At 37.3% G+C, this 25735-nt stretch overlaps 1 protein-coding gene across 3 annotated transcripts in view; it reads left to right on the top strand.

Annotated features, from left to right (window-relative positions):
• Positions 1 to 25735, top strand: part of LOC100254157 (uncharacterized) — a 64570-nt gene that overhangs the window by 13079 nt on the left and 25756 nt on the right. For all 3 annotated transcript variants that reach the window (XM_002268279.4, XM_010663971.3, XM_010663972.2), the window contains exons 4-5: positions 9084 to 9178; positions 14417 to 14577. In XM_002268279.4, coding sequence (XP_002268315.1) covers positions 9084 to 9178; positions 14417 to 14577 — 256 coding nt within the window. The remainder of the gene's footprint in view (positions 1 to 9083; positions 9179 to 14416; positions 14578 to 25735) is intronic.

The following is a 25735-nucleotide window of genomic DNA, read 5'->3' as shown; positions in this document are numbered from 1 at the left end:
TTCCCTTTTGACAGAAAAGGAGCCCTAAGCATATTCCTTTGCTTTGTGTTTTCCTTCGTCGGCGTCGTTCCTTCCTCGGAACACCCTTAAACCAACTGTGTTCCCGCTTCGGAGGCGTCTTCCAATGGAAGAGTATTGCTACCTGGCGGCGATCTCTCAGTCGTGAGTGGCTCTCTTCGGCTTCGATCCCCTTGTCGGCATGCAGAGCTTGAAGGAAGTAGAACATTCCACAGCTTCTTTGAACCACACTTCACCGCGGAGCCCCTCCGTTGATTTTCAGAATCCTCGTAGCCTACCGTCGCCTTCCCCTTTGCAGAATGAGTAGCTCTATGTGACGGGCCCTTCGAAAATCTGTCTTGCTTGCCTTCCTTCTCTTGGCCCAGCACTTGAATCGGGCCTTTCCCAGGGACTTCCCTCTTCCAGCCCACATCAGTTTCAGACTGTGGGCTGGGCTTACTAAAACAATGGGCCCTTGTCATATGTTTGGAGGCCCAAATCTCATCCACGAGATTTGACTGGGCTTTGACCCTACCAGCCTGCCTTGGCCCAGCACCACTTGCTCTCTGGCTTTTTGAATTTGAACTGAAAGACGTTGGAGGCCAACTGTTTCCCACTGTCGTCCTGTTCGTTCCACGTGTCCTCCCGGGAGCATTCTCAGCCTTTTGACCACCTCTCCACTCCATTGTTCTGCCAACTGCCCCAGCCGAGGTCCCCTTTCCAACCGTTGATCTATCCTCCTCTTCCCTCTTTCTGCCAACTGTCCCCGTGTGTGCCTCAGCCAAATGCTGAGTTGACTCACCCATCTCTCTAACCTGCATGCCGTCTTCCTTCCTAGCCACTGCGACTGAGACTGTGAAATCCCAACCCCCATCTAACACCTCAGTCAAAGCGGGAAGCACCAATCTTTCTTTCATTACAACTCTCACCCTAGCTTTGCTTAGATAAAAAAGTTTCAGCGTTCGCCAATCTATCTCTGTCACCGCCCCCCACTACTCCATAATTTTCTTCAAGTGAACCTCAGACCATAAATGAAATGGTAAACCCCTTAAATCTATCCAACCTTCCTTAAATTTCTCCTCTATTTCTGAATTTTCCTTTGGCAACCATCTTCTCAACAAGACTGTAAATCCACCTTTAATCCTGATGAACCTTGACTCGTGTAGTGAGACAGCTTCCTCTAAGGTTTCTACAAAAAACAATCCTTTTCCTTCGGTGAAAGGGACGACTGTCACCACGCCTTTGTGCCCTAGCCTTCTCGCCATAGCCCGGCCAATCTCAGCCCAGTTAACAGAACCAACATGACATTCGCACACCACGACCCTTGCCCATCTCCCTACTGAAACAAGGCCGCCTCTCCTCGGTCTTTCTTCTTTGACTACATTCGCGGAGGACCGTTGCAAGGGACCCGCAAATTTGTGCAAGATCCTTCCTTCCCTGCCCTGCTCTGCCTTCCCTTTTCGTCAAAACCCGAGGAAGGGACCACCAACATTGAATACAACACATCTTTTAAAAGTTCCCATCCCCTGCCATTGTCCCTCTTAGGTATTACCAGAAAGGTTGACTTCCTTTTGGAGGCGAACTCTGATAATCTTATAAACCTGTCATGAACATTGAAGCAAACCTCCAATAGATGAACTCTGGTCTTTCCTCTAAATTTTCTGTTGAAACCCATAAAAATCTTCATCTCAATGGCCTTTGTCAATTGTTCTATCAACCAACTAACCTCTTCCTTCTCAAAGCCTAAGACGAAAACAGAGCCTTTACTGTGCTCTGTTAGTGAACACCATCTTCCTCCGACCTCACCCTTGAAACTAACCTAGAAGGTCTTCCTCTCCACTGAGACCTTCAAGGTCCTTCCCATGATCGGAATATTAGGATATTCCTCCACTTAGGTGTAGGGTCAGGTTAGTTAAGAGCGGAGCTGCCTCTTGAAAAATCAAACAGAAGTATGCTTTATGTGACATTTGAGCTTGTAGCCTCCTACAAAAGTTACCAACGTAGTTACCATAAAGGAAGTAGGGAACTTACACATAATTCCTAATTTTTTCCCTCATTGGAATAAATTTTTAGCTCAATTAGTTTGTGGAGTCAACTTTTGTTCTATTTTGCATGTATTTTCTTTCTAGATTCACAACCCTAACATGGTTGCTAGGGTAGGGGTTTACTTTTTTAGAATTTAAGGAGTGGAAAGACAAGGAAAAGGATAAAGCAGTGAGAAAAAGGAAAAGATGAAGAAAAGATAGAAAAGTGTAGAGTCTCACCAAGGCATCCTAGTCCGCTAAAAGAGAAACATCGGAGTTTACTATTGGAAATTACAAGGTACAAGAAAAAAAAAAAATTATTCAGTGTTCATCACTTAGTTTCATCAAATAGCCTTATAAGACTTATACCCAAAAGACTTGATGGACTATAGGAGAAAAACTTAATCATCATAAAGAGTTACAAGAACTCTAATTCTTTTTTAAAATTAATTTTCACTTAAAGGAAACTAGAAATTTTAGAAAATAAAAACTTTTAAAAAACTAGAAAAAGTTTTTAGAAAATAGAAACTACTAGAAAACAAAGACTTTCTAGAAAATAGAAACTTCCAGAAAATAAAGACTTTTAGAAATAGAAGTTTTTTGAAAATAAGAGCTTTTGGCATATAGACAGTTTAAAAGTATAGGAACCTTTTTTTTTTTTTTTGTTTAAAAAAAACTACTGAATTCTGAATAAGACTCAAATAACCAACTAGTAATGAACTTAACTCTAAATAAATTAAATCTCCAAAGTTACCTAAATATCCTTGAGGGTGTCATTTAGGATTTATTTATTTCTTTCCATTTCTTTTTGTAGGTAAATATTGTAGGACTCTTCTCCATCAATTCTTCTTATTTTGGAGGAAACTTGATCTCAAGTTTTAGTGATATTTCCATAGTTTCAAAAGGCGTGCCTAGGTATAAGGTGATGTGGCGAGGGGTTGCTAGCCTTCGCTTGAGGTGACGTGCAACATTGTTAAAGAGGCATGACTTAGGTGCAAAAGGCATGAGCCTTGAGCTTAGCTCAAGGCTCTCCAAAGGCGTGCCTTAGCCTTTTTTCTTCTTCTGGCTAAAACGATGTCATTTTGGATTAGGTTGTTTATTTATTTATAAATGACAGAATAATGATGTTTTGAATCTTGCTCCTTTTTTTTTTAAAGCCAATATCAAAACATGTTGTTTTGGTTTAAAAGTGAAGAAACACAACCCAAATTAGGCTTTGATGCTATCAAGAAGAGAAGACGGAAGAGGAGAAGAAGAGATGGAGAGAGAGGAGTGGGGCACATGGTATACCTGGTGGTTGTTACTGTTATTGGATTCCTCAATGGCGTAGTGCACTCATGACCCACCACCACTGATATTTAGGGATTTATATTCAGACTTTTTACGTGTTATTTATTTTTATCATTTTATGATAAATTGATAATTAGATAATTATACACTTAAAGTTGAAATTACATATTTATCTATTTTTTTTTTTTTTTTTTAGATAAGTGCGCATATATATAAAACGAGGCAAAAAGCCACAAAGCATACAGGAAGTATACATAGCAGCCTGAACAAAAAACAACACTCACCACCCCTTAGGGAACGGCAAGCCATTCCAAAAAACCTAAAAGCGAAGAGGACTCCTCTCCCATATACACCTTAGCCCAACTCCACAAGTTACAAACAAAAGAATTCTTTAGATTCTGAATAGCTAGAGAGCCCCCCTTGAAAGCTAATCTATTTCTCTCATTCCAAACCGTCCAAAAAATACACAACGGGATGGAAGTCCAAATCCTTTTCCTCTTTCTCGGGCCCCTCCAACTGACTAACATCTCTTTGACTTTCTCTGGGAACACCCAATTAGCCCCAAACAAGGCCAAGACAATCTCCCAGAGAACCCTTACAACTGTACAGTGTAAAAGAATATGATTTACATTTTCCTCTTCACAACCACACAAAAAACACCGATTTGGAAGATACCAGCCCCGTCTTTGAAGTTTGTCCAAAGTTAGGACCTTCTCCCAAGAAGCCTCCCACGCAAAAAAAGCAACTTTGGTTGGGACCTTGTCCACCCAAATGCTCTTTTTCGGGAAGATAATGACATTAGGCCCTGTCAACAACTTGTAGGCATCTCTAATCCGAAAGCGGCCGTGTCCCCCTCCTTTCCATATCACTGAGTCCTCTTCAAGGGAAATCCTCAAATCCCTCAACATATGCAACAGCTGTCCTAAGGCGTCCAACTCCTAATCATTAGAGTTTCTAGAGAGTCTTATGTTCCAACCTCCTTGACCAAGACTAGAATCCCACATCTCATTTACCGAGGCATTCCTTTGGGCCGCCAAAGCAAACAACTGGGGAAAAGCTTGGGACAACACCTCATTTCCGCACCAATGGTCAGTCCAGAAACTAACCTTAGTCCCCTTTCCCACTTTGAACTCTATATTATCCCAACACCAAGACGACTCCTTCAAGATATCCCTCCAAACCCCCACCCCAAACGTTCCGCGGGCCTCCTTTGTTCTCCAACCAAATCCCACTTGGCCATACTTCACCCCAGTCACCTTCCTCCAAAGGAATTCTTCCTCAACGGCGAACTGCCAAATCCATTTACCCAACAGGGCCTTATTCAAGAAATCAATTTTCCGAATACCTAGGCCCCCACTCTCCTTTTGGGTACACACCACCTCCCATTTGATTAGATGAATTATTTTTAATTTATTTATTATCCATTTATTATGATAATTATATCATGAAAGTTTTAATTGATTTATCGATATATATTTTTTTCACTTTTTTTAATTGATTTAGGTGATATTTTTATTTTATGTAATATTTTATTTCATTTTATTTATTTGGCATTGATCATCTACTTATTTATTTATCTAGCAATCTATCTATTTATTTATTTATTTTTGATTGGCAAACACACAAAAAGCATAGCAATCTATCTATTTATAATCATAACTAAAGTTATAAAAGGTTTATTTATTTACTGATAATATGTATTCATATATTTACTATTTTTATTTTGAATTTTTTTTTGGGAAGTTATATTTGCATTTGCCAAAATTCTCTTTTCATCCATCCTATTTAGACATCTACTTAAAAATTTAGAACTTATTAATACATCCATCTTATAATTTTAAAGATACCCAAAACACTTCCCATTCTTCTCTCCCCAAACCCATCTTCTTCTTTGTTTTTCTATAAATCTATTTGTTCTTAATCATAAACCCTAAGAGAAAATCATCTTCTCTTAAACTCATTTGATAACAGAAGAGTATTTGAAGCACGTTCTTAGCCAATTGTAATTTTTTTTTTTATACATTTTGTTTGAATCTATATAACATACCATATCAATATCTTTTAGGGCTTATTCTTTGTGTATTTTTGATGAAAAGCTTGTTGTAAGAATAGTTGGAAAACAATTATGATGAATTTAGAAATGATTTGGGAGTGAGAAATCATGAAAAAAGTGCAATATGGATGAAAAAAACTTACTCTATTGTGTTTGGACTTGGAAGGTCGGACACCATGGAAAGGTCCAGATTTGGAAGTCTAAATGTTGAGTAAATGTTCAGAACTAGAAGGCCAAACACAATAGAAATATCCATCACATAAGGTTGGACATGGTTCAATTGTTTGGTAGATAGGGCATTGGGAGGTATAGTTCAAGATGTCTATAAGAGTGTCCAGATGTATAGTTCTGAACATTATTAGTATGCTTGTAAGTACAGTGTTGGACATTTATAAAATGTCCACCCCTACAATGCTGACATCGTTTGCGACACCTTCTTCGTTCAACTCAAAAAATGCGAAAAGAAATGTAAAAAATGTTATAACAGACATATCTCTCCACTTGTACCATCATTGGAGATGATTATTTGCTTATCCATTGGTAAGAAACACAACTTTTGATAAATTTTGTTAGGATTATGGAGAGATTAGAAGAGAAGAAGTGAAGGAGGAAGAAGAGAGTAGTTTAGGGATTTCATTAAGGGGCATTTTTGTCTTGAAAAAATTCATTAAAAGCGTGGATGTAAAGAGAGTTTTGATGGATGCAAATATTATTTCCCATTTTCTTTTGTTAAATGTTAATGCTTTAACTAATATTTGATAATATGTATATGAGACAGATGCTTGGAAGTTTAAAATCTCTTGTATTATATAAAGTTAAAATCTCGCTTAATCTTTCTCTTTGTGGTATTCTTCACCTTTTGACTTTATCTTGTTTCCACTTTTTTTTTTTTAAAAATAATTTATTATTTGGTCTATGCCATGCATTTTCCCATTGCTTAATTATGACCATTCTACCCATTAGGCCCTACACACTTCTTTTACTCCCACTCATTAGACAAGTTTCTTGTTTTACAACTCATAGCAACAAAAATGGATTCCATGCATTTTTTCTCTATTCAATCATTATGCTATTATGCATGGTCCCACTCATCAAACATGGTTTACTTTCTCTCTTTGTATCTCCACTAACATCATATAATGGGTCCCACACACCACTTCTCTTGCTATTTTGCCTCTGTAACACCTAGGCCACTATTCCCATCATTCACTTTTCTACTCTACTTTACGCAACTAGCATAAAACATACTATAATCCTTTTCATGGGTCCCATTTATCACTATGTAAGACTATTCCATCACTCTTCTCATCATATCTCCACTACAATATTATAATGAGTATTGTTTAAACTCTCAAACACCTTACAATTCCCATTAGATGCCTTTCTTATTTCAATTCTAGTAGGCACCACTCAATAGTCCTTCTTGCCCTTATTCACATTCATTTTTTATTTTAATTTTTCCTAGCTATCTTAGACTCTCAAAACTCTTTTTTATTGGCGCTCTATTTTTCTCATGTTTTAATTCTTTTTTTTTTCTTTCTACTAAATTCTATATTTTATAAATGCTATTGGATGGTGGCACCTCATTAAAAAGTTTGAAAAAAAAAAAAATTCGACTTCAAAATATAATTATTTGAAAGATCCTAGGAATATAAATGCAGTAACATGTTTATTTTATAGGCATGAGAGAAAAGTGGAATATTTTGTGCTAAACAACACCACATAGGAAAAAGGGAAATGTTGTGGAGTGTTTAAAACATCTAGAGGAAGTAGGAGAAGAGCTTGAGCATTACAGATTGATGAAAATATTAAAAAAGTCAACTATAATTCTTTTCTTGAGTTTGTTGGCTTAGAAAACATTGTTGACATTAATAAAAAGGAAGAACTTGAAAAAGTCAATTTGAATGGAAAAAAAAAGTGGCTAATAAAAGAAATGATGTGGAAGTAATAAGAAGATGAAGTCAATAACAAAAGGTCCTATTGATGCTGTTCTCAGAAGTTGGAAAAAGTAGTTCAACTTTGAAAAGAGGGAAAGATGAAGCAAAGTTTCATAAATAATGTGTTTGATAAAAAGAAATAGGAAAGTTTATGCTAATACATTGGTCAATTTTTCTATCAAGCAGGTATATCATTTAATTGTGTTAATTTAGATTGTTTTAAATGGATGATTGAAGCTATCGAGTAATATGGTATGAATATGAAACCTCTAAGTTATCATGAATTACGAGTTCCAATCCTTTAAAAAGAAGTGGAGGACATGAAAAAATTGTTGAAAGATCATAATATTGCATGGATGAAGTGTGGAGTTTCTATTATGTTTGATGGGTGGATGAATAGAAGAAATCTAACCTAGATGAATTTTTTGGTAAATTGCCTTGTTGGAACAATGTTTATAGAATCCATTGATGCAAGTTCATTTATAAAATTGGGGAGAAGAATGTTGTCTAAGTAATAATTGATAATGGATCTAAATATGTATTGGCAGGTAAGATTTCATTTGATCAAGTTCTTTAGGTTTTATTCGCATCATTTAAACATTATATTATGACATTATTTATCATTTTTACTTGTTATGCTTTTTATGATAAAAATTTAGACAAGAAAGTTCTTAGAGGCATGTAGTTAATGCTTTTTATAATAAAAATTCAAACAGGAAAGTTCTTAGAGGCAAAATGACTACATTTATAGTAGACACCTTGTGCAACTCATTGCATAGACCTCATTTGAGAAGATACTAGGAAACTTCATATGGTGAAGAGTACTTGGATAGTAGCCATTTCAGTAATTGTGCTTATCTATAATCATGCGGGTGTGTTATACATGATAAGAGAGTTCACTAAGTAATGAGAATTGGTTAGGCCTAAGCATAACTTGATTTGTTTTTTCTTATCCTACAAAGTATCCACTTGCAAAAGTGCAATTTGACATTGATGTTCACTTTTGGCAAGTGGTTAATGGTGAAAGAAGCAAAGGGAAAATATGTGTTATAAATTGTTTTGATACCTTCATTTTGGAATCACTTTGTGTATATTCTTAAGGTGATGAGTCCTCTTGTTAAAAGTTCTTTGACTTGTTGACAATGAAAGAAAACTAGCTATGGGGTACATACATGAACCTATGGATAGATGCAAAGAGACTATAAAAAAAGGCCATTTAATGAGAATGAAGTTAAATACAAAGAAATCTTCTCTATCATTGACAAAAGATGGGAATGTCAACTCCACCATCCTTTGCATGCAGCGGGTCATTTTTTAAACCTGAAATTTTTCTATGACAAGCCTCATGTGGAGTTTGATGAAGTGACATTGGGGTTATATTGCTATTGTACATATATGAAGCTCTGATTTTTCTTTTGCTCTCTCTTGTTTATGTGTTTTGCTTGGATAAGTTCATGGAGAAACAATGCTATTGTAGTTTACTCTAAAAAAACTTCTTAATGACACAACCCTGATATGTGGGCAAGTATTGGTTCATTTAGTACCTGTAAAATATTTGTGCATCATCATGTATCCAGGTTGGTCCACTTTGCATGGATTTTATTTATGAAGCTAACTACCTAATTTTTTTTGTCATTAAAGCTTTACTTGTGTCATATTAATATATTATTTTCTTTCTCTAAATTTGATTGTACTTCTCATTTTGTTCTGAGTTTTTCGGGTCTCATTTGGGTTTTTGTGCTTCAAAATGGTAATTACAATTGTTTCTTTTTCTAAATACAGCTTTATGCAATCAGATTTCATCTTTTCATCACTGTAATCTTGTTTCTTAGTCGCGAAGGATATCGACAAGCATGCATGCGGGTGGACATTCGTCGGTGATTTCTTGTGCTTATCATAACAAAATTATATGTTTATGTCATTTCTTACCTTTTTTTTTTAAAGTGTTTGATCTAAATTGTAGACTTTTGAGGTACTATTTTTAGTTTCAACTTCAAAATCTAGATGTTGCAATTGGTTATGGAATGAGATTTATGAGTCTTATTTGTAGTTTGTCCTCTTCAAACTGCTGTAAGCCTTACACATAGGGAAAGATTGGAAGCAATAAGAGAATGCGCTTCATTGCAATGGAGATTGTCAGTAGAAGAATTTTTTATTATTTGTTCATTTCTCCTGTAATTGTGATATGCAAAATGTACATGCTTAAATGCTCTCTCTTTCCCTATTCAGAATATAGTGCACCTCACCTAATTTAGGGGATAATGAAGAGGAAATGAACTCTTACATGCTTAAATTCTTTATACTGATCTTATTGTTTATAGTCCTAGGCAGGTTGCAATGTGAATTTATATGATACTCTATGGAGAGAAGTAGGTTGTGTAGTTTGGAAATGAAAACCTTCTAGGTAAGATTTGAAGGCAAGATTGGAGGGACATGGATATTGGTGTCAGAGCAAAGCCGAGGTGCTTTATTCTCTATAGGTTTTGAAAAGGAAGAGGTTGGATGGTTACTAAAGCATTTGGGGGAAGGTAGTTGAGCTGAAGAGCTTCATGGATTTCAATAAAAAATATAGAGGAGAGAGGGTTCATCTAATGGAAGTGAGATTAAACAATGATGGTAGGTTTATCAGGCTTTTTGAATTTTCATCTAACTGTAAATCTCCCTTTCTTGAGGGTGAAAAGGGTAATGGATGGGAGAAATTGAAACAAGTGATCTCTTCGATGGTGTTGGCTACACCAAGATGACAGTTTGTAAGGAATGTTCCAGTTGGGAGATGGGTGAGAGTGGTGGTGTGCAATACCCTTTATTTAGGTGATAAAGTCACAGTGTCTATTATCCCTTTCATATGTGGTGCAAAAACCACTTGCACTACCTGCTGAAGCATTAGGGAACGATTTCAAAAATCGATTGCTGTTCTTTAAAACTTGTTGATCTTTCAAAGATCAAGCTAAAAGCAGAGTTGAAAGCTAACATGGTGTTCCTAATACTTTTAGGGGTGATAGATGAGGCGTGTTTTATATTCGTTGTTTCAATCATAGGAAAAGAGGAAGGAGATTGCTATGGAAGGGATGTGATGATTCAGAGTAGGGTAGAGTTAAACTGAGTGAGACATGGGCTGCATTCTCGGGCTAGTTCAAGCTTTAGGGACAAGTGGCAACAACACTTTGAACCTGGGAGGCAATTGTCCCCTGCCTCCCCTGTTTTCAAATTCAAAATTAAGGTCAAACAATGCCCCTAGTGTGGGAAACTGAACAATTTTTAAACGCACCCAAAGAGGTTGCAGTTTATGGAAATTAGGCCCTGGTCTCCTAAAAAAGGTAAAGCCCATTCCAAGGGAAAGATTGGCCTGGTAGAGGAGGTTAGCCCATTGTCTTCTAAAGCCATCTCAGCTGAGGAAAGTAGGCCTAACTTCTTTTTAAGTGATGAAAGGAGCATAAATCATTCAATGGGCCAAAACCAAACTATAGATCATGTTGAAACTGACTTTTTGAGTAAAAAGAAGCCTTCCTTGAGGGCAAGAATAGCCTTAGGTGTGAGTTAGGCCAACTGCAAATGTATTTAGAGGATGACCCTTTTGACTTCAATTTTCCAAAGGCCTAGGGCTTTAGAGTCTCCGCTCTGGAGATTAAATCTACAACAGCCACACACAAGGTGCAGATGCAAAGGCCACTCCTAAACACCTTTAGACTTCACTCTTTTGATTTCTGTTGAAAATTGCTTTCCTACATTTGAAAGGGTTATTAGAGAAGATGGGTTTGCTATGATTTGTGGTGACGAGAAGTTCAAAGCTAGCCCTATTCACAAGATTGCTCAAGCAAGGGAGAGGTGAAGAAGTCCATTGGGAAGGAGAGAGGGTGTAGTGCCCTTTAAGAAGTTGTAAAACATTAAATGGATCATGGTATGATCCCTTTAGTAGGGTTGAGGGCAGTCACAACCAAGAAAAGACAAGGACAAGCACCTGAGAGGTTGAGGGTGAAGAAGGGTTTTGTCATTGTGGTCTTCTAGTCAGGGTCTTTCCTTCTAACCTAAAACCATTGCTAAGGGCCAGATCTTGGATGGTGCTTCTGATTTGCATCCTCTTCCTCATTCACTACTTTTCCTTTCTGTCTCTAATGTTAGCAGTCTTAATTCAAAAGCTGTGGAGTTCTATATAGATATTCCTAGCCAAGAGTTAAATGTGTTCCTTTCCTTAGGTCATCACCTAGAGGCCTTGTTATAACTCATTCCCCAATTAGAGGTCAACCTTCAGAATCTTCCCCCCCATGATGGAAGATTTTCACATAGAGGGTCGTAAACACTTAGTAAAATGGCAACTGTTTAGTCTATATAGGCAACTATGAACATCAAGCTACTAAACAGTTTTATCTTGACAATAGAACTCCATATCTAAACAATTTTACTAAATCCATGGACTGTTCCCTTCTAAATATTTTAAAGTTCCCTCAAACCCTTCAAGCACTTCCTAGAGTGACCTTATATCATTACCCAATCATCTTGGACCCCAAATCCATTTAAGTTGGTTTTGACTCCTTTTAGGTTTAGGAACATGTGGTTGTTTTATCTTGATTTTAAGGAAAGATTTAGCTTTTAGTAGAGTGAGTGTCAGGTCGAGGAATGAAATGGTTATAAATTCATGAACAAACTATAATTGTCAAATCAAAGCTGAAGGATTGGAATAAGGTGTCTTTTGGGGATTTAATGGAGAATAAGGAAACATTCTTACAAACATAGTCAACATTGATGCCAATGAGTAAGAGGAGAAGAAGAAAGGATTCTTTTAGTTTTTGCAATCATTGAATCTTACTCATATTAGGGCTTCTTCCCATGAGGGAGGCTTGCTGGGTTTGGCCTAGCTCTTGTCAGGGCTTTATGAATTTGGCCCACAACATGTTTTGAACCTCTTGAACTTTGATGGGCCTGATGTTTTTTGTTTAAAAATGCGGTCCTAAGTTAGCCCAATAATTGGGTAGGGTTCTTAGCACTCCTTGGGTGTTCTTTTGGGGAGAATGACACCCCTTTTCAGTTTGGCCCAACGAACATGGCCTTTCCAAAACCAATTGTCCATTGGATTTGAAATTTGAATTTAACATGTGGTTTGATGGAATACAATTGTTCAAAATTGAAACTCATTTCCTGCCACCTACTCTGAAATGTGGAGGCTTATCTCCACTTTGATTCCTTTCCAACCCTGAATGAAGAAAGAGCCTTCCTAAGTTGTGATCTCGTTTGCTATGAGCTAACTCACTAACATCTTTGCCATCTTCTTCTCTAGCTACAACTATTGTAGTTGTGAAAATCCATGCCTCATTTGAAATTTCCATAGTTGCCAGAATTAGAGCATTCTCCTTCACCTTCACTTTTACACAAAACTTGGAAAGATCGATGAGCTTTATTATGCACTGGCTGCAACCATTGACTAGATGGTTTTTAGTCCACGTATGAAAAGAGACTTCTTTCACCTCTATCCACCCCTTTTGGAAAGAACCCAAAATCTCCATGTTTACCCAAGGAGACCATATGTACACCTTAATCTTTACCCCTTCCTTTGCATGGACGAAACTCTTCTTCTAAAGGACTGTTGCTATTTGAATAGAATCCACAAAAGTAACTCCTTTAGACCTAGTAAAAGGGTAAATGGAAACTACATCTTTTAACCCCAATTGCTTGGCTAAAGCCCTTCCTACCTCACACTTCGAGGTATTCTCAAATTATCACCCTTGCCTATCTCCCTACTAGAATTGCTCCTTCATTTCTTAGATGACCCTCAGCCACTACACTGGCAAAACTTTGTCTCAAACAAACTACCTCTTATTTTTGTAACCTAAAATTTACTTATCTAGCCTCTTTGAAAACCTTGGACTGGTCCAGAGGCTTGTTCAAGGACACAATGGTTTCTAACATTTTGCCCCAGCCACTGCTGTTTAGGCCTTTTGGAATCAATATAACGATTACTTTCTGTCTTATCACAAATTGTAAAATACGCTGGAACTTACCCTTGGTGCTCAACTTCTCCTCTAAAAGATGCATTCTTGTCTTTCCTCTAAATTTGCTATTAAAACCCATAAACCTTGGCAATTCCATAACCTTCTTCAAATGGACTAATAGCCATTCTAACTCTTCTTTCTCAAAGCCCATAGTAAACGAAGCTCCCTAAGTTCTTTCTGTAATGGAAAACCATAATTCGCTGTGCTCACTTTCAAACTTTACCTTGAAGGTCTTCCTCTCCACCATACATGTTCTTCTCAAAACCATCTTGTTCATATAGTGTCACATCATGACCATCTTTCTTATTCCTTTCTTGATCTCGTTCTTTTTAGTCTTGTTCAATTCATCAAATGCAGTTTCTTTCTATCCAACTAACTTTTTATGAAAATCTAAAGTTTCATTAAAGTTTAAGGCCTTCACTTAGCTAGTGGCACACAAAAAAGTAAATACCAATGAGATACTATAGCTGAGAAGATCTTACAAAGCCCTTAGTCTTGATGTTTGCTTTTCGTATATGGGAAAGTGGAGAAAAGGTGGATTATCTTTTCTTGCATTGTTTCTTGACTTTGGGTTTATGACATAGACTATTCAAATTAGTTAACATGGATTAGTTTACTCTTGGGAGTATTTGTGACATGATGATCACATCATATAAGTGGTTGCAAAGCTCCATTAGAGGCAATGACTTTAGAGACTCTTTGGGGTCTCACTCATTTCTACGCCTCCTTTTAGGCACCATGGCATCTAAGGGCATTCCTCTCAATGTGATACAACTAAATTGGTATTTGTTGCATAGTTTGAAAGGTGTGGGTTAACAACGAGAGGAGCATTGAGTAGGTCTTGGGAGAAAAATTATTCTAATATTGGAACGATGAATTATTTTTGGTATATTTCCATGTGGTACTTTATTATTGCGTATGTTAACTTAGTATTTTGGAAGCTTTAAACATACTTTTGATTAGTTTGTTGTATTTTAGGGAAGATTCCTCATCCTTCTTTTGTATTTCTTTGTCCATAGCCAATAAACTTTTTTTTTTTTCTAATAAAAATGTATATTATATTCTATTCAAATTTTTAGTTGTTGCTTTATTTGTATATGAATATCCTAAGACATTATTCCTATTTTGCAGTTATGATGCTTTGAATGGAGAAGATGTAGCAAAGCTAATGAAGATAACTTGGTGGATTCTCCCACGTGGAATAACTTTTACACTCTTTGCATGCATGTATATCTTCTGGTCAGAAGGACTAAGTTTTTCTCATCCAAATGCAAAAGCTTATTTGATTATTGGTAATCTTTTATTTTGGTTTTTAGTTTCTCCCAACTGTGTTATTGCTTAAGTCATTTCTAAATTTGAAGGTTCTTTGCTTATTAACTTTATTATGATAACATGGTGATGTAGCCTTTGAGTGGGTAGCGGTCCCCTAAGGGCTGGTGAGGTGTTCTTGCTTTTGTTTTTTTGGCCTTGGGGTTGCTTAGTATACCTTTTGTATGCGGTGCGGCCTTTTGGCTTTCTCTAATATATTTTTTGCTATTGCCTATCAAAAAAAAAAATGGTGATGTAGCCTTTGATGGGATTTTGTAAAATCTAGAGGCTAAGTGGCATACCACGTAACACAAAAATACACAAATCTTAAGGCAAGAAAGAAAAGTTATTCTCTTGAGTTGTTATTGTTGTAATTTTTAATATTTTTGTAATAGTAGTTGACAAGGTGAAAAAAGAGGAGAGCGGTGAGGATAGAGCGATAGATTGGTATAGGGTTTAGGGCTAGTTGCACCCCCTCTAACTAGAAATATTGATTTCATAGTTTGGTTAGAATGTGTTGAATTTGTGATCTTACACTTTCAACCTAGAAAATAAACCCTTTTTAAAGCAGCATCTATTAGGATAGAGCCCATAAAAGCATGACATGATGTAATAAACTTATGAATTTTACTATTTATTAATAAATTTCCAGGTCACTTTTATCTATCCTCATTCCATATATTATACCTTATAAGCATTTTGGTCTGCATTTCTTGCATTGTACATGACTTGGGTGGTGCAGTAGGAGTTGTATGGAAGATCCAAGTTACGAGTTTTTTTTTGCAAATAGTTCATAGCTGGTTCATGGGCCTAGTCAACCCAATAGAGGTTGTAGCACATTACCTCCCACTTGGAGGGATGGTTGGTTTTGACCATCAAGATGAGTTTCTCATGATGAGTGCACTAATGTGTCTAGGGCTTACAGTGAGTTATGACATAAGGCTATTAAGTTGTTATGACTTTATCAAGTTGGTTCATTGTGTTGTCTCTCAACCTTGAGAGAATATTGAGTTTGTGTTAAAATTAGCGGTGATTTTGACCTACGGGTGAGATCGTAAGCTAATTATATATTCCCTATAGATTGAGTCACTGTTGATAGAATCCAGTAACAATAGGTATTCTCAATAGAGCAAGATTCAAAGTATCGACTGAATTCGGTATGACTCGGTTGAGTTGTATCCACCTTAAGCCTTTTCGCGCTGAGTCCGATACTTGATATCATCTTGATCACAGACTCGGCCAAGAACCAGTTAAACCCGTTTAACTCGGTTGAGATTCCAAGTTGACTCGATTGAAAATCCAAATATTTTCCAATTTTACCCAGAAATCATTTTTTTTTTCTTTCAAATCATAACAAAGAGCAACCAAAATTGAGAAGTCTCTAAAAAAATTCGAGATTCTCGAAGAGTTTTAAAACCCCACTACCTTACCCATGCTAAAGAAGAAGAAAAGACCTTCTTCCTGTTGGCAATGTCTTTGTGAAGAAGAAGATGATGATGAAGAAGAAAGAAGACATCTCTTTGCTCCAGCTTTGCAGTGCTGGTGCGCCGCACGGTGTGGGCATGCGTTGCAGAGGCGAACATTTGTTGCAAAGGAGGCTACCTAACTTTGCCAAACGTGGTGCTTTCTATTTGTGGTGTGGGATTGGGAATTTGAAGATAAAAGGGGTAAATATATTACTTTATATAAAAATTATTTATTATTTCAAATGTTCATCTATGTTATAAATAGGATCTTGAAGATTATTATTTTATATGTTAAGCTATGGTATCAATTGCTTCAATTTGGTTAATGTATTATTTTATATGATAATCATATCATATATGGTATATTATTTTAGACGCTAATTTATTGTTAATAATATATTGAAACCATTTCATTTGTTATTATATTAATATGTTTTTAAGTTTTTAAAGTTTATTTAGTTATATTTAATTTTTAAAATAATTTTCATAATTTTTTGAACTTTTTAATCTATCTTATTTACACATCATCTGATACCAAGCCAAGACACCAAAAGCAATGTACCTCGAAACCTTTGAGTCAATGATCAATACTACGACTTTGGACCATGCAATAGTGGCACCATGATATCTCATATGATTGAGATAAAGTGTCATCTTGGTTGATCCTAAGGAGGTGTGTTCGTGTAAACTATTGCAATTGTAATTCTTTAAGTGGAACTTGATATAAACTCTTGAAGAGCTAAGATATGTTAGTTAAACACACAATAGGAGGATATGTAACTCAAGGATAATAGGGGTCATCTTGAAAGGTTGATAGCTTTCACCTTGTTAGACTACAGATACCAGTTCATGAGGAGACTGAATGCAATGGATAGCAGGTTACGAATTCGAGTACTAAGTGTCTTGTTATTTACATAGGATATTAGAGTGTAGTTGATTTTTTTGTAGCAAGATGTTGAATCAAGTTTATAATTGGATTTTGAGGGAGATAGTACTGGACTTTAGGTCTTGGTGGTCATAGTGGTCCTTGTTTATGAGGGTTGGATTGACTCTTAGTTCACTTTTGTGCATAAAGGCATTTTGGTAATTACGTAAGGTTGCATAGGGGTTAGTGAACAAAGCCTTTAGATTAGGCTAATTGATTGATTAGATGACTTTATTAGATTAATTAATCAAGTAAGACCCATTTTGAGCTAAATTAAGTGATTCAAGCCCTTGGAGGGCTTAAGTCACTTGAGTCCATTTAAGGAATCCTATAAATACCCCTTAAGGGTTTAATCTTTTCAAGGGAGTCGTCTTCCACCTCTTAGAGAGAGAAGAGAGAGTCATAGCCTCCACCCTTCCAAACCCCCACCTTTGGTGTGCCAAGATCAAGGAAGAGCCATTAGGTTGAAGATCTTGGGTGTAGAGGAATTCCGGAGGATTTGATCTTCATCTACATTGAAAGGAATATATTTGGGAATGTTTAAATCCGAGGTAATGTTTTCTAGCACTGATATCTAAATCCGTTTTATATAAAAATATGCTTATTTCCACTGTGCATAGGATTTAGAAAAAGACCTATAGGAAGATTCACATGTACCTAACCTAATCCGGGTATAGTGAATAGAGAGATCTGGAATGCCTTACATCATCCTTGTCTTCTACAAAAATATTCAATAAATATTAAAAAGAAAATAATATTTGAAAAAAAAAAATAATTATTGAAATTTTGTAACTCTACATATGCTACTAACTAATATGAAAAAACTTCTACTTCTTTTATTGAAATTGATCTTCTTTGTATAAAAGGTTTTCAATCTCGATAATTTAGCTCTCTTGGCCCATCCTTATCAACTATCTAAAATTTAGTCTCATCAATGCATCCTTATCAACGAGCAGGAAGAAATTATGGTTGTTTCATGCACTTTGGTGCACGTGTAGGAGGGTCTTTGTGGAAAAGGAACCTCTGTTGTAGACGCAGCTGACAGGGTCAACCCCAAGCAAAAAGGTTGTGGAGATCAAGCTATAGATTCTGTGTCAAAGATTGCCTTTAAGGTGAATGGGGGAGTCTGATGCTGGAAAAAGTGGGCACTGAGTGTTTAATGTTGGGAGTAGAGAAACCTATTTGCAGGGAAGGGCCTTTTGAGTGTGGATTGCTTGGTCCAAAGACCAGTTTGGTGGGGCTAGAGCCCATTTGGCCTCCTTCCTAACTGGATCCCATTAGGCTGAAGCCCTCTTTCTCACAGGTTAGCCCTTCTATTAAGAGTGTGGGCTTTTCTAAAAGGGTAGGTAATTGGGCTGTCTTTGTTAGGCCTAAAAGGTCCAGGGGCAGGAGATGGTTTAAAGGTTTGTTGACCCAAGGTTCTTTCCTAGGGCTCTCAAAATCTGTGGAATGGGCTTTTTTGCTGGAGCTCATGATGCCGACAACTGAAGAATTTACTGAGGATGTCTCGTTGCCAGAGACTCCCCTTCCAGACCACGACCTTGATGGGGCCCCTTTGACGGGGCTTGCTTCGGGTACGTACTTCTTTTCTTTTGGGGGGGCTGTCAAGGGCTCTTTTGGAACTTCTTCTCCTTCTTTGACAGGGTTGGGAGATTTTGTTTGGAACAACTGGACCAGGGAGACTGAGGGGGAGCTTGACAATCCGCTAGAGCCCGAGTTAGTGAGTGTGTTGTTGTGCATGATTGTCAAGGATGGACGTTCTTGTGCGCTGCCGAAACACAACAGGTTTACCATTTGGGGGAAGGGTTAGAAGGGGAAACCCTAAGGGACTAAAATAAAGGAGTTCTCTCCATGCATGACCAAAAGGAAACTTCAAAAGAGGAGAGAGGCCACCTATGCAGATCACTGTAGTAGGAGATTTGGAAAAGGAAGAATCCCCTTAGGTGCAGAAGAACTTCTTGAGGTTCTGCAAGTCTGTGGGGGTTTTGGTTGAAGGTTTTGAAGAGGATATAGAATTCTTATGGAGATTGAGAATAGGAGAGGTGTTGTCAGTACTCTGAAAGTAAGAAAAAGGGGATTAATGTCTTGTTCAAGGTAGGATAGAGAGTTGAAGAATCTCTTTAGCACCGTTAATGATGATGGTTTGGCAGGAAGAGAAGCAGAGGGAGAGGGGGAAGGGGGAGGGGGGAGGATTGAGGAAGGCAAATTGCTGTGGTACCTAATGAAGCTTAGGATTTTATCCTGGAATGTTAGAGGATTGCACGATCCAGATAAAAGGCACTAAGTCTATGGTGAGAAAACACAAGCCAGATTTGGTGTGTCATTAGGAGACAAAAATGAGGGAGATGTCTGATAGGTTTGTGAGAAGCTTGGGGGTTGGTAGGAATTTGGGTTGAACGTCTCTAGATGCTAGGGGTACAATGGGAGGGGTGTTGTTATTTTGGGATAAGAGAGTTTTGGAAGGGTTGGAGGTTGAAGTGGGATCTTTTTCAATTTCTTATCATTTTAGGAATTGTGAGGAGTGGTTTATTTGGGTGTTCTCTAGGTTATATGGATTGCTAAAAGGTAGGAAGAGGAGGGATTTGTGGGAGGAGCTAGCCGCTATTAAGGGCTTATGGGATGAGCCTTGGTGCATAGTAGGGGACTTCAATGTGGTGCGGTTTCCATTTGAAACAAGTAATGGTAGGAAGCCAGATTTGGTGTCTTTAGGAGACATAAATGAGGGAGATGTCTGATAGGTTTGTGAGAAGCTTGGGGGTTGGTAGGAATTGGGTTTGAACGTCTTTAGATGCTAGGGGTAATATGGGAGGGGTGGTGTTATTTTGGGATAAGAGAGTTTTGGAAGGGTTGGAGGTTGAAGTGGGATCTTTTTCTATTTCTTATCGTTTTAGGAATTGTGAGGAGTGGTTCATTTGGGTGTTCTCTGGGTTATATGGATTGCTAAAAGGTAGGGAGAGGAGGGATTTGTGGGAGGAGCTAGCCGCTGTTAAGGGCTTATGGGATGAGCCTTGGTGCATAGCAGGGGACTTCAATGTGGTGCGGTTTCCATTTGAAACAAGTAATGGTAGGAAGCCAGATTTGGTGTCTTTAGGAGACATAAATGAGGGAGATGTCTGATAGGTTTGTGAGAAGCTTGGGGGTTGGTGGGAATTGGGTTTGAACGTCTTTAGATGCTAGGGGTAATATGGGAGGGGTGGTGTTATTTTGGGATAAGAGAGTTTTGGAAGGGTTGGAGGTTGAAGTGGGATCTTTTTCTATTTCTTATCGTTTTAGGAATTGTGAGGAGTGGTTCATTTGGGTGTTCTCTGGGTTATATGGATTGCTAAAAGGTAGGGAGAGGAGGGATTTGTGGGAGGAGCTAGCCGCTGTTAAGGGCTTATGGGATGAGCCTTGGTGCATAGCAGGGGACTTCAATGTGGTGCGGTTTCCATTTGAAACAAGTAATGGTAGGAAGATGTCAACTGCTATGAGAGAGTTTTCCAACTTTATTGATGACTTTGAAGTAGTAGACCCGCCTTTGGGGGGTGGTGGTTACACTTGGAGTGGAGGGTAAAGAGGTTTGCTAAAGGCTCGATTGCACCGTTTTTTGTTTTTAGGAGATTGGGAGGATCTTGTTAAGGGAGCGTTGCAATATCTTCTACCAAGACCAGTTTCTGATCATTGTCTTATCTTGTTAGATTATGGATGGGTGAGAAATGCTAAAAGCCCGTTTAGGTTTGAGAACATGTGGACTTGAGGGTTTTGCAGAGAAAGTTAAAGAATGGTGGCAGACTTACAGTTTTATGGAAGAACGAGTTTTGTGCTTGCTAAGAAGTTACATGCCTTGAAATGTGATTTGAGGAAATGGAACAAAGAGGTCCTCGATAATGTCTCAGCTAGGAAGGATGCTGCCTTGAAGTAATTAAATTTTTGGAATAGGGAAGAAAGGCTAAGACCCCATTTTGAGGAAAATAGGAGATTTCGGAGGATAACTAAAGACGAGTTCAGTCACCTTGCCATCCTCGAAGAAACTTCCTGGAGACAGAAGTCAAGGGCTTTATGGTTGAAGGAAGGAAACAAATAATACCAAGTTTTTTCATCGCATGGCTAGTGCAAGGAGAAGAGGAAATTTTATAAGCAGCCTTACTATCAAGGGTGCGTGCCTAGAAAATGAGGAGGAGCTTAAAGAAGGGATTGGGTCTTACTTCAAATCTGTGTTTGAAGATTCACAAGTGAGAAGACCTAATGTGGATTCAGGGTTATTTAGGAGATTGGATTCCTCGGATAATGAGGGGTTGGAGGGGTCATTTTCAAAGGAGGTAATTCAAGTTCTTTCAGATTTGGGGGGTGATAAGGTGCTAAGGCTGGATGTTTTCTCATTGGCATTTTGGAAGTTCTGTTAGCTTATAGTAGGTGGAGAAGTGATGCAGGTTTTTGAGGAATTCTATTCGCAGAATGTTGTGCTTCGAAGTCATAATGCAATGTTTTTAGTTCTTATCCCAAAGAAAGGAGAGGCAAGGATGTGTAAGATTTCAGGCCTATTAGTTCTTATGGGGAGCAAAAGTCCTAAATAATAAGCCGAAAAGTGTGATTGGCAAATTGGTATTGAATAGCCAGAATGCCTTTTTTTTTTTTTGGGGGTGCAGCTTGGTAGCTAATGAGGCGATCGACTCGAGGAAACGAAGTTCAAATGTGGGTTTAGTTTGTAAATTGAACATTGAAAAAGCTTATGATCATGTGTAAATTGGAAGTTCCTTCTTTCAGTTGTGGAGAAGATGGGTTTTGGGTCCATGTGGCGTTAGTGGATTTTTTTTTTCTGCATTTCTATTGTGAGAATGGTTGTCTTAGTCAATGATACTACTGATTTCTTTTTGACGCATAGAGGCTTGAGGGAAGGGGACCCATTGTCACCTTATCTGTTTGTGTTGATTATGGTAGTTTTCAATGGTTTAATTGCTAAGGCTTAAGAGGGAGGCTTCATTATAGGCCTCAAAGTAGCGGGGAGAGGTGGAGAAGGGGTTCATGTCTCTCACTTATTATTTGCAGATGACACTCTTCTCTTTTGCGAGAATAATGAGGTTTAGCTGAAGTTTTGAAAGTGGATTGTGACTTGCTTTAGATTGGTGTTAGGTTTGAAAATAAACTTGCAGAAAAGTGAAATAATTCCGATGGGGGGCATGGAGGACGTAGAAAGAACAATTGCACTATTTGGATGTAAAGTAGGGAAGCTCCCTACTTCTTGTCTAGGCTTACCCCTTGGAGCCCATCATAAGTCGTGTGGAGTTTGGGATGTAATAGAGGAGAGATTTGAGAAGAATTTGGCTGCTTGGAAGAAACAATACTTGTCCAAAGGAGGAAGACTAACCTTTATTAAGTGCACTCTTTCAAACCTTTCGATCTACTTTATGTCGCTTTTTATAATGCCAAGGAAAGTAAGAATCAGATTAGAAAGAATTCAAAGGGAGTTTTTGTGGGGTGATATGGAGGAAAGGATGAAGATACACTTAATAAGTTGGTCGGTTATTTGTAAAGATAAGAAGCATGGAGAGGGACTTGGAGGAGCTCAATCAAGCTTTGTTAGGCAAATGACTATGGAGATTTTCCCTTGAGAGGAAGGGCTTTTGAGGAGAGTCATCAGAGGAAAATTTGGGGAGGTGGAGGGGGGTTGGACCACTAAAGAGGTGAGGGATTCTTTCGGGCTGAGCTTTTGGAAAGATATTAGAAATGGGTGGGAAGAGTTCATTTTTAGAACTAGTATCCATATTGGAAATGGTAGACACACGAGTTTTTGATTGGATAACTGGGTTGTGGATTCTAAGTTGAAGGATGTTTTTCCTTCTCCATTCAGGATTGCAGGCCACAAATTTGCTACAGTGGCAGACCTTTGGGGGAGGCAAGGGGATAGAGGTGGTTGTTGGGAGGTGCATTTTAGAAGATCTTTCCAAGATTGGGAATTGGAGGAGGCGACTCGTTTTTTAGAACGTATTTATGCGCTACAGGTTCAGGAAGGGAGGATTCTTTAGTTTGGAAGAATCAGGAAAGGGGAAAGTTTAGTGTCAAACCATATTATAAGTCATTAAGGGCTGAAAGCAATATTTTATTCCTTACCAATGAGATCTAGGGTTCGTGTGCTCCTCTTAGAAGCCGTTTTTTTTGCTTGGGAAACAGTTTGGGGAAAAATCTTAACAGTAGACACGTTAATGAAGAGGGGATGATCCATGGTCAATAGGTGCAGCCTTTGCAAAGAAAGTGAGGAGTTAGCTGACCACATTTTGATTCATTGCGGCAAGACAAGAATGCTTTGGACTATGCTGTTAACTTCTTTTGGACTGGTTTTGGTGTTACCGGATTTAGTGAGAAATCTTCTTCTAGAATGGAAAGTTAAGGGGCTGATAAAGAAGAAAAGAGCAGTGTGGAGATTGACTCCGATGTGTCTTTTTTGGTGTATTTGGGGAGAACGGAATTGAAGAACTTTCCAAGAGGAAGAAATGTCTGACCAAGGTTTGAGGAAACTCTTTACCTGTTCACTTTTAGAGTGGTCTCAACAGGTTTGGGGGTTAGACAATCCCTCTCTTTTTGAATTTTTGGGTGTCCTTAATGGAAACTAGCCTCCCTCTCTTTCTGCAGCCTGGTTGGGCTTTGTTTGTATATTGCCTGTATACATAGGGTACATCCATTGTTTTTAGGCGTTTATTAATTCAATTTGCCTTTGTCTGTAAAAAAAAAAATTAATGCATGCATAGTCAATGGGATCATAACTCATTTTCTTGTTGTAAAACTTGAAAATGAAAAGCACATAATAATTTAAATTTGCCAAGCAAAAATCCATATTCAATACAACCAAGAAAGTATTTATGTCAATTTTTTAGTTGCAAGTTGTAATGAATGTATACATGATCATTAAGCTTTTGATGTTCCAATTTGTTCCTCTTTCTACTATGCATATGTTCAAACACACTCTAATTTCTCTCACATCCTAAAGAGGAAGAAAGTTTGGCTTAATATTTGAAGTGTCAACTTTTGCAAATTTGGTGCACTATACCCATGCAACCTTCACCATTCATATAATTGAACTTTTTTCTTGTCATCCTTTAATAAATTAATCTATAATTGATGGTAAGTTGGACCTTTATATCTAGGAGCAATTATTGCTATAGCATCAAGCATCTGTTCGAAGTAGAAGTTCACAATATTAGTAGGAATGCATGTATCATAAAGAATCTTCTAATGACCATATTTGCTCTTTAAATAGTTTATTTACCAACTAATACACTCTTAATAGAAGGTTGAGCTCCTGAAGTACTTCTTAGTGCAAAATACCTATCCGTTGTTGGTTTCTTTCTTTTTCTACTACTTTCCATTGTAGGATTTTGCATTACCTAAGCCTTTTCTTCATATTCTAGCATATCTCCTTTAAACTATGATATATTAGGGCCATATGGATGTTCATATTTGTAAGCCAATCGAGCCACCTTTTTAAATTTCATAAACTCATGTAAAGAATTTTCCATTCAAAATCTAGCATTAGGAGGAATCGATTTACTTGGTCCAATATCACCTTCCACGCTAGCAAGGTGTTGTTTCATTCTATGAATTCCCCCATCTTTCAAAACTTTTTTGCAATACAAACATATGAGAATTTTCTTTCATTTGCATATCTTTCTTTCAAAAGCATGGTCCTATGTAGGGTCAATCTTGTCTCTAGCTAATTGTGAATTTATGGTTGAATCTTGAGTAGATGTTAGTGTCGAGTTTGATTCCCTCTTTCTATGATGCTTCTTTTTGTAAACAATTGAAATTTATATTATCATTAAAAAAATTAGCAAATAATATGATTATGAAAACAACAAACATTGGTAAGGTAACTATTTAAAGATAGAAAAGAAAATTAATTTTTTTTTGTAAAATATCATAAAGTAAACCTAATCAAAGTTTTTCTATGACAAGAAGTAGCAATTTGTAAAAAACTAAAATTTAAATCATCATTCAAAAAAATATGATTATGAAAATAACAAATGCTAGTAAGGTAGCTATTTAAGGACATAATAGAAAATCAAATAAACTAATTTTTTTTGTAAAATAACATAAAGTAAACCTAATCTGAACAAATCACATTATTATAATTTAAATTTATAAAAAACTATTATTATTATTTTTATTTTTATTATATTTAAACAATGCAAGAATTATTCGGATCCAATAATGATTTTCCCATTGTTTTCATTGTTAGGTAAAAGTGGTTTTTGTATAGATTTATTTAAACTTAAAAAAATTATCAAAGTATTAAATTACCATTCCTATTATTAGTTTACTAATTTTTTTACTTAAAACCCTTCTATAAATTTAAAAAAAAAAGGAAGGGGGGGGAGGGGGGGTTCTCTTTTCTTGGATGAATTCATAATTCAATAATTAAATAATTGCATAGTTTTAGAACAAAAATACTAGTTTTATGATACATGGGATTAACACAATTGTCAAAAACTGAAGCAATAATGAAAAGAAAAAGGTGAAAGGGGGTAGCTTTTCAGTTTGGATGTTTCTCGATCGGGCCTTTAGATAAGATTATTGTTTAAGGGGGAGGGGGGAACAGTCTGGTTCAGGCGGCACATTGGTCCAACTGTTGGTTTAGGTAAATTAGGACCAATTCAACCTTCAAACAATCCAAAGGTTCAAACTAGATTGGAGAGCAAACCAATCGACCGTAGGACCCGCCGATTCGGTCTGGTTTTCAAAACATTGGTTGTTAGTGGCTGAGTTGGTCCCTTGCTTGGG

The sequence above is a fragment of the Vitis vinifera genome, chromosome 16 (genome assembly GCF_030704535.1).
Source record: "Vitis vinifera cultivar Pinot Noir 40024 chromosome 16, ASM3070453v1".
Taxonomy (NCBI): Eukaryota; Viridiplantae; Streptophyta; class Magnoliopsida; order Vitales; family Vitaceae; genus Vitis; species Vitis vinifera.
Note: the sequence above shows the minus strand (reverse complement) of the source record. Positions and strands in the feature narration are given on the sequence as shown.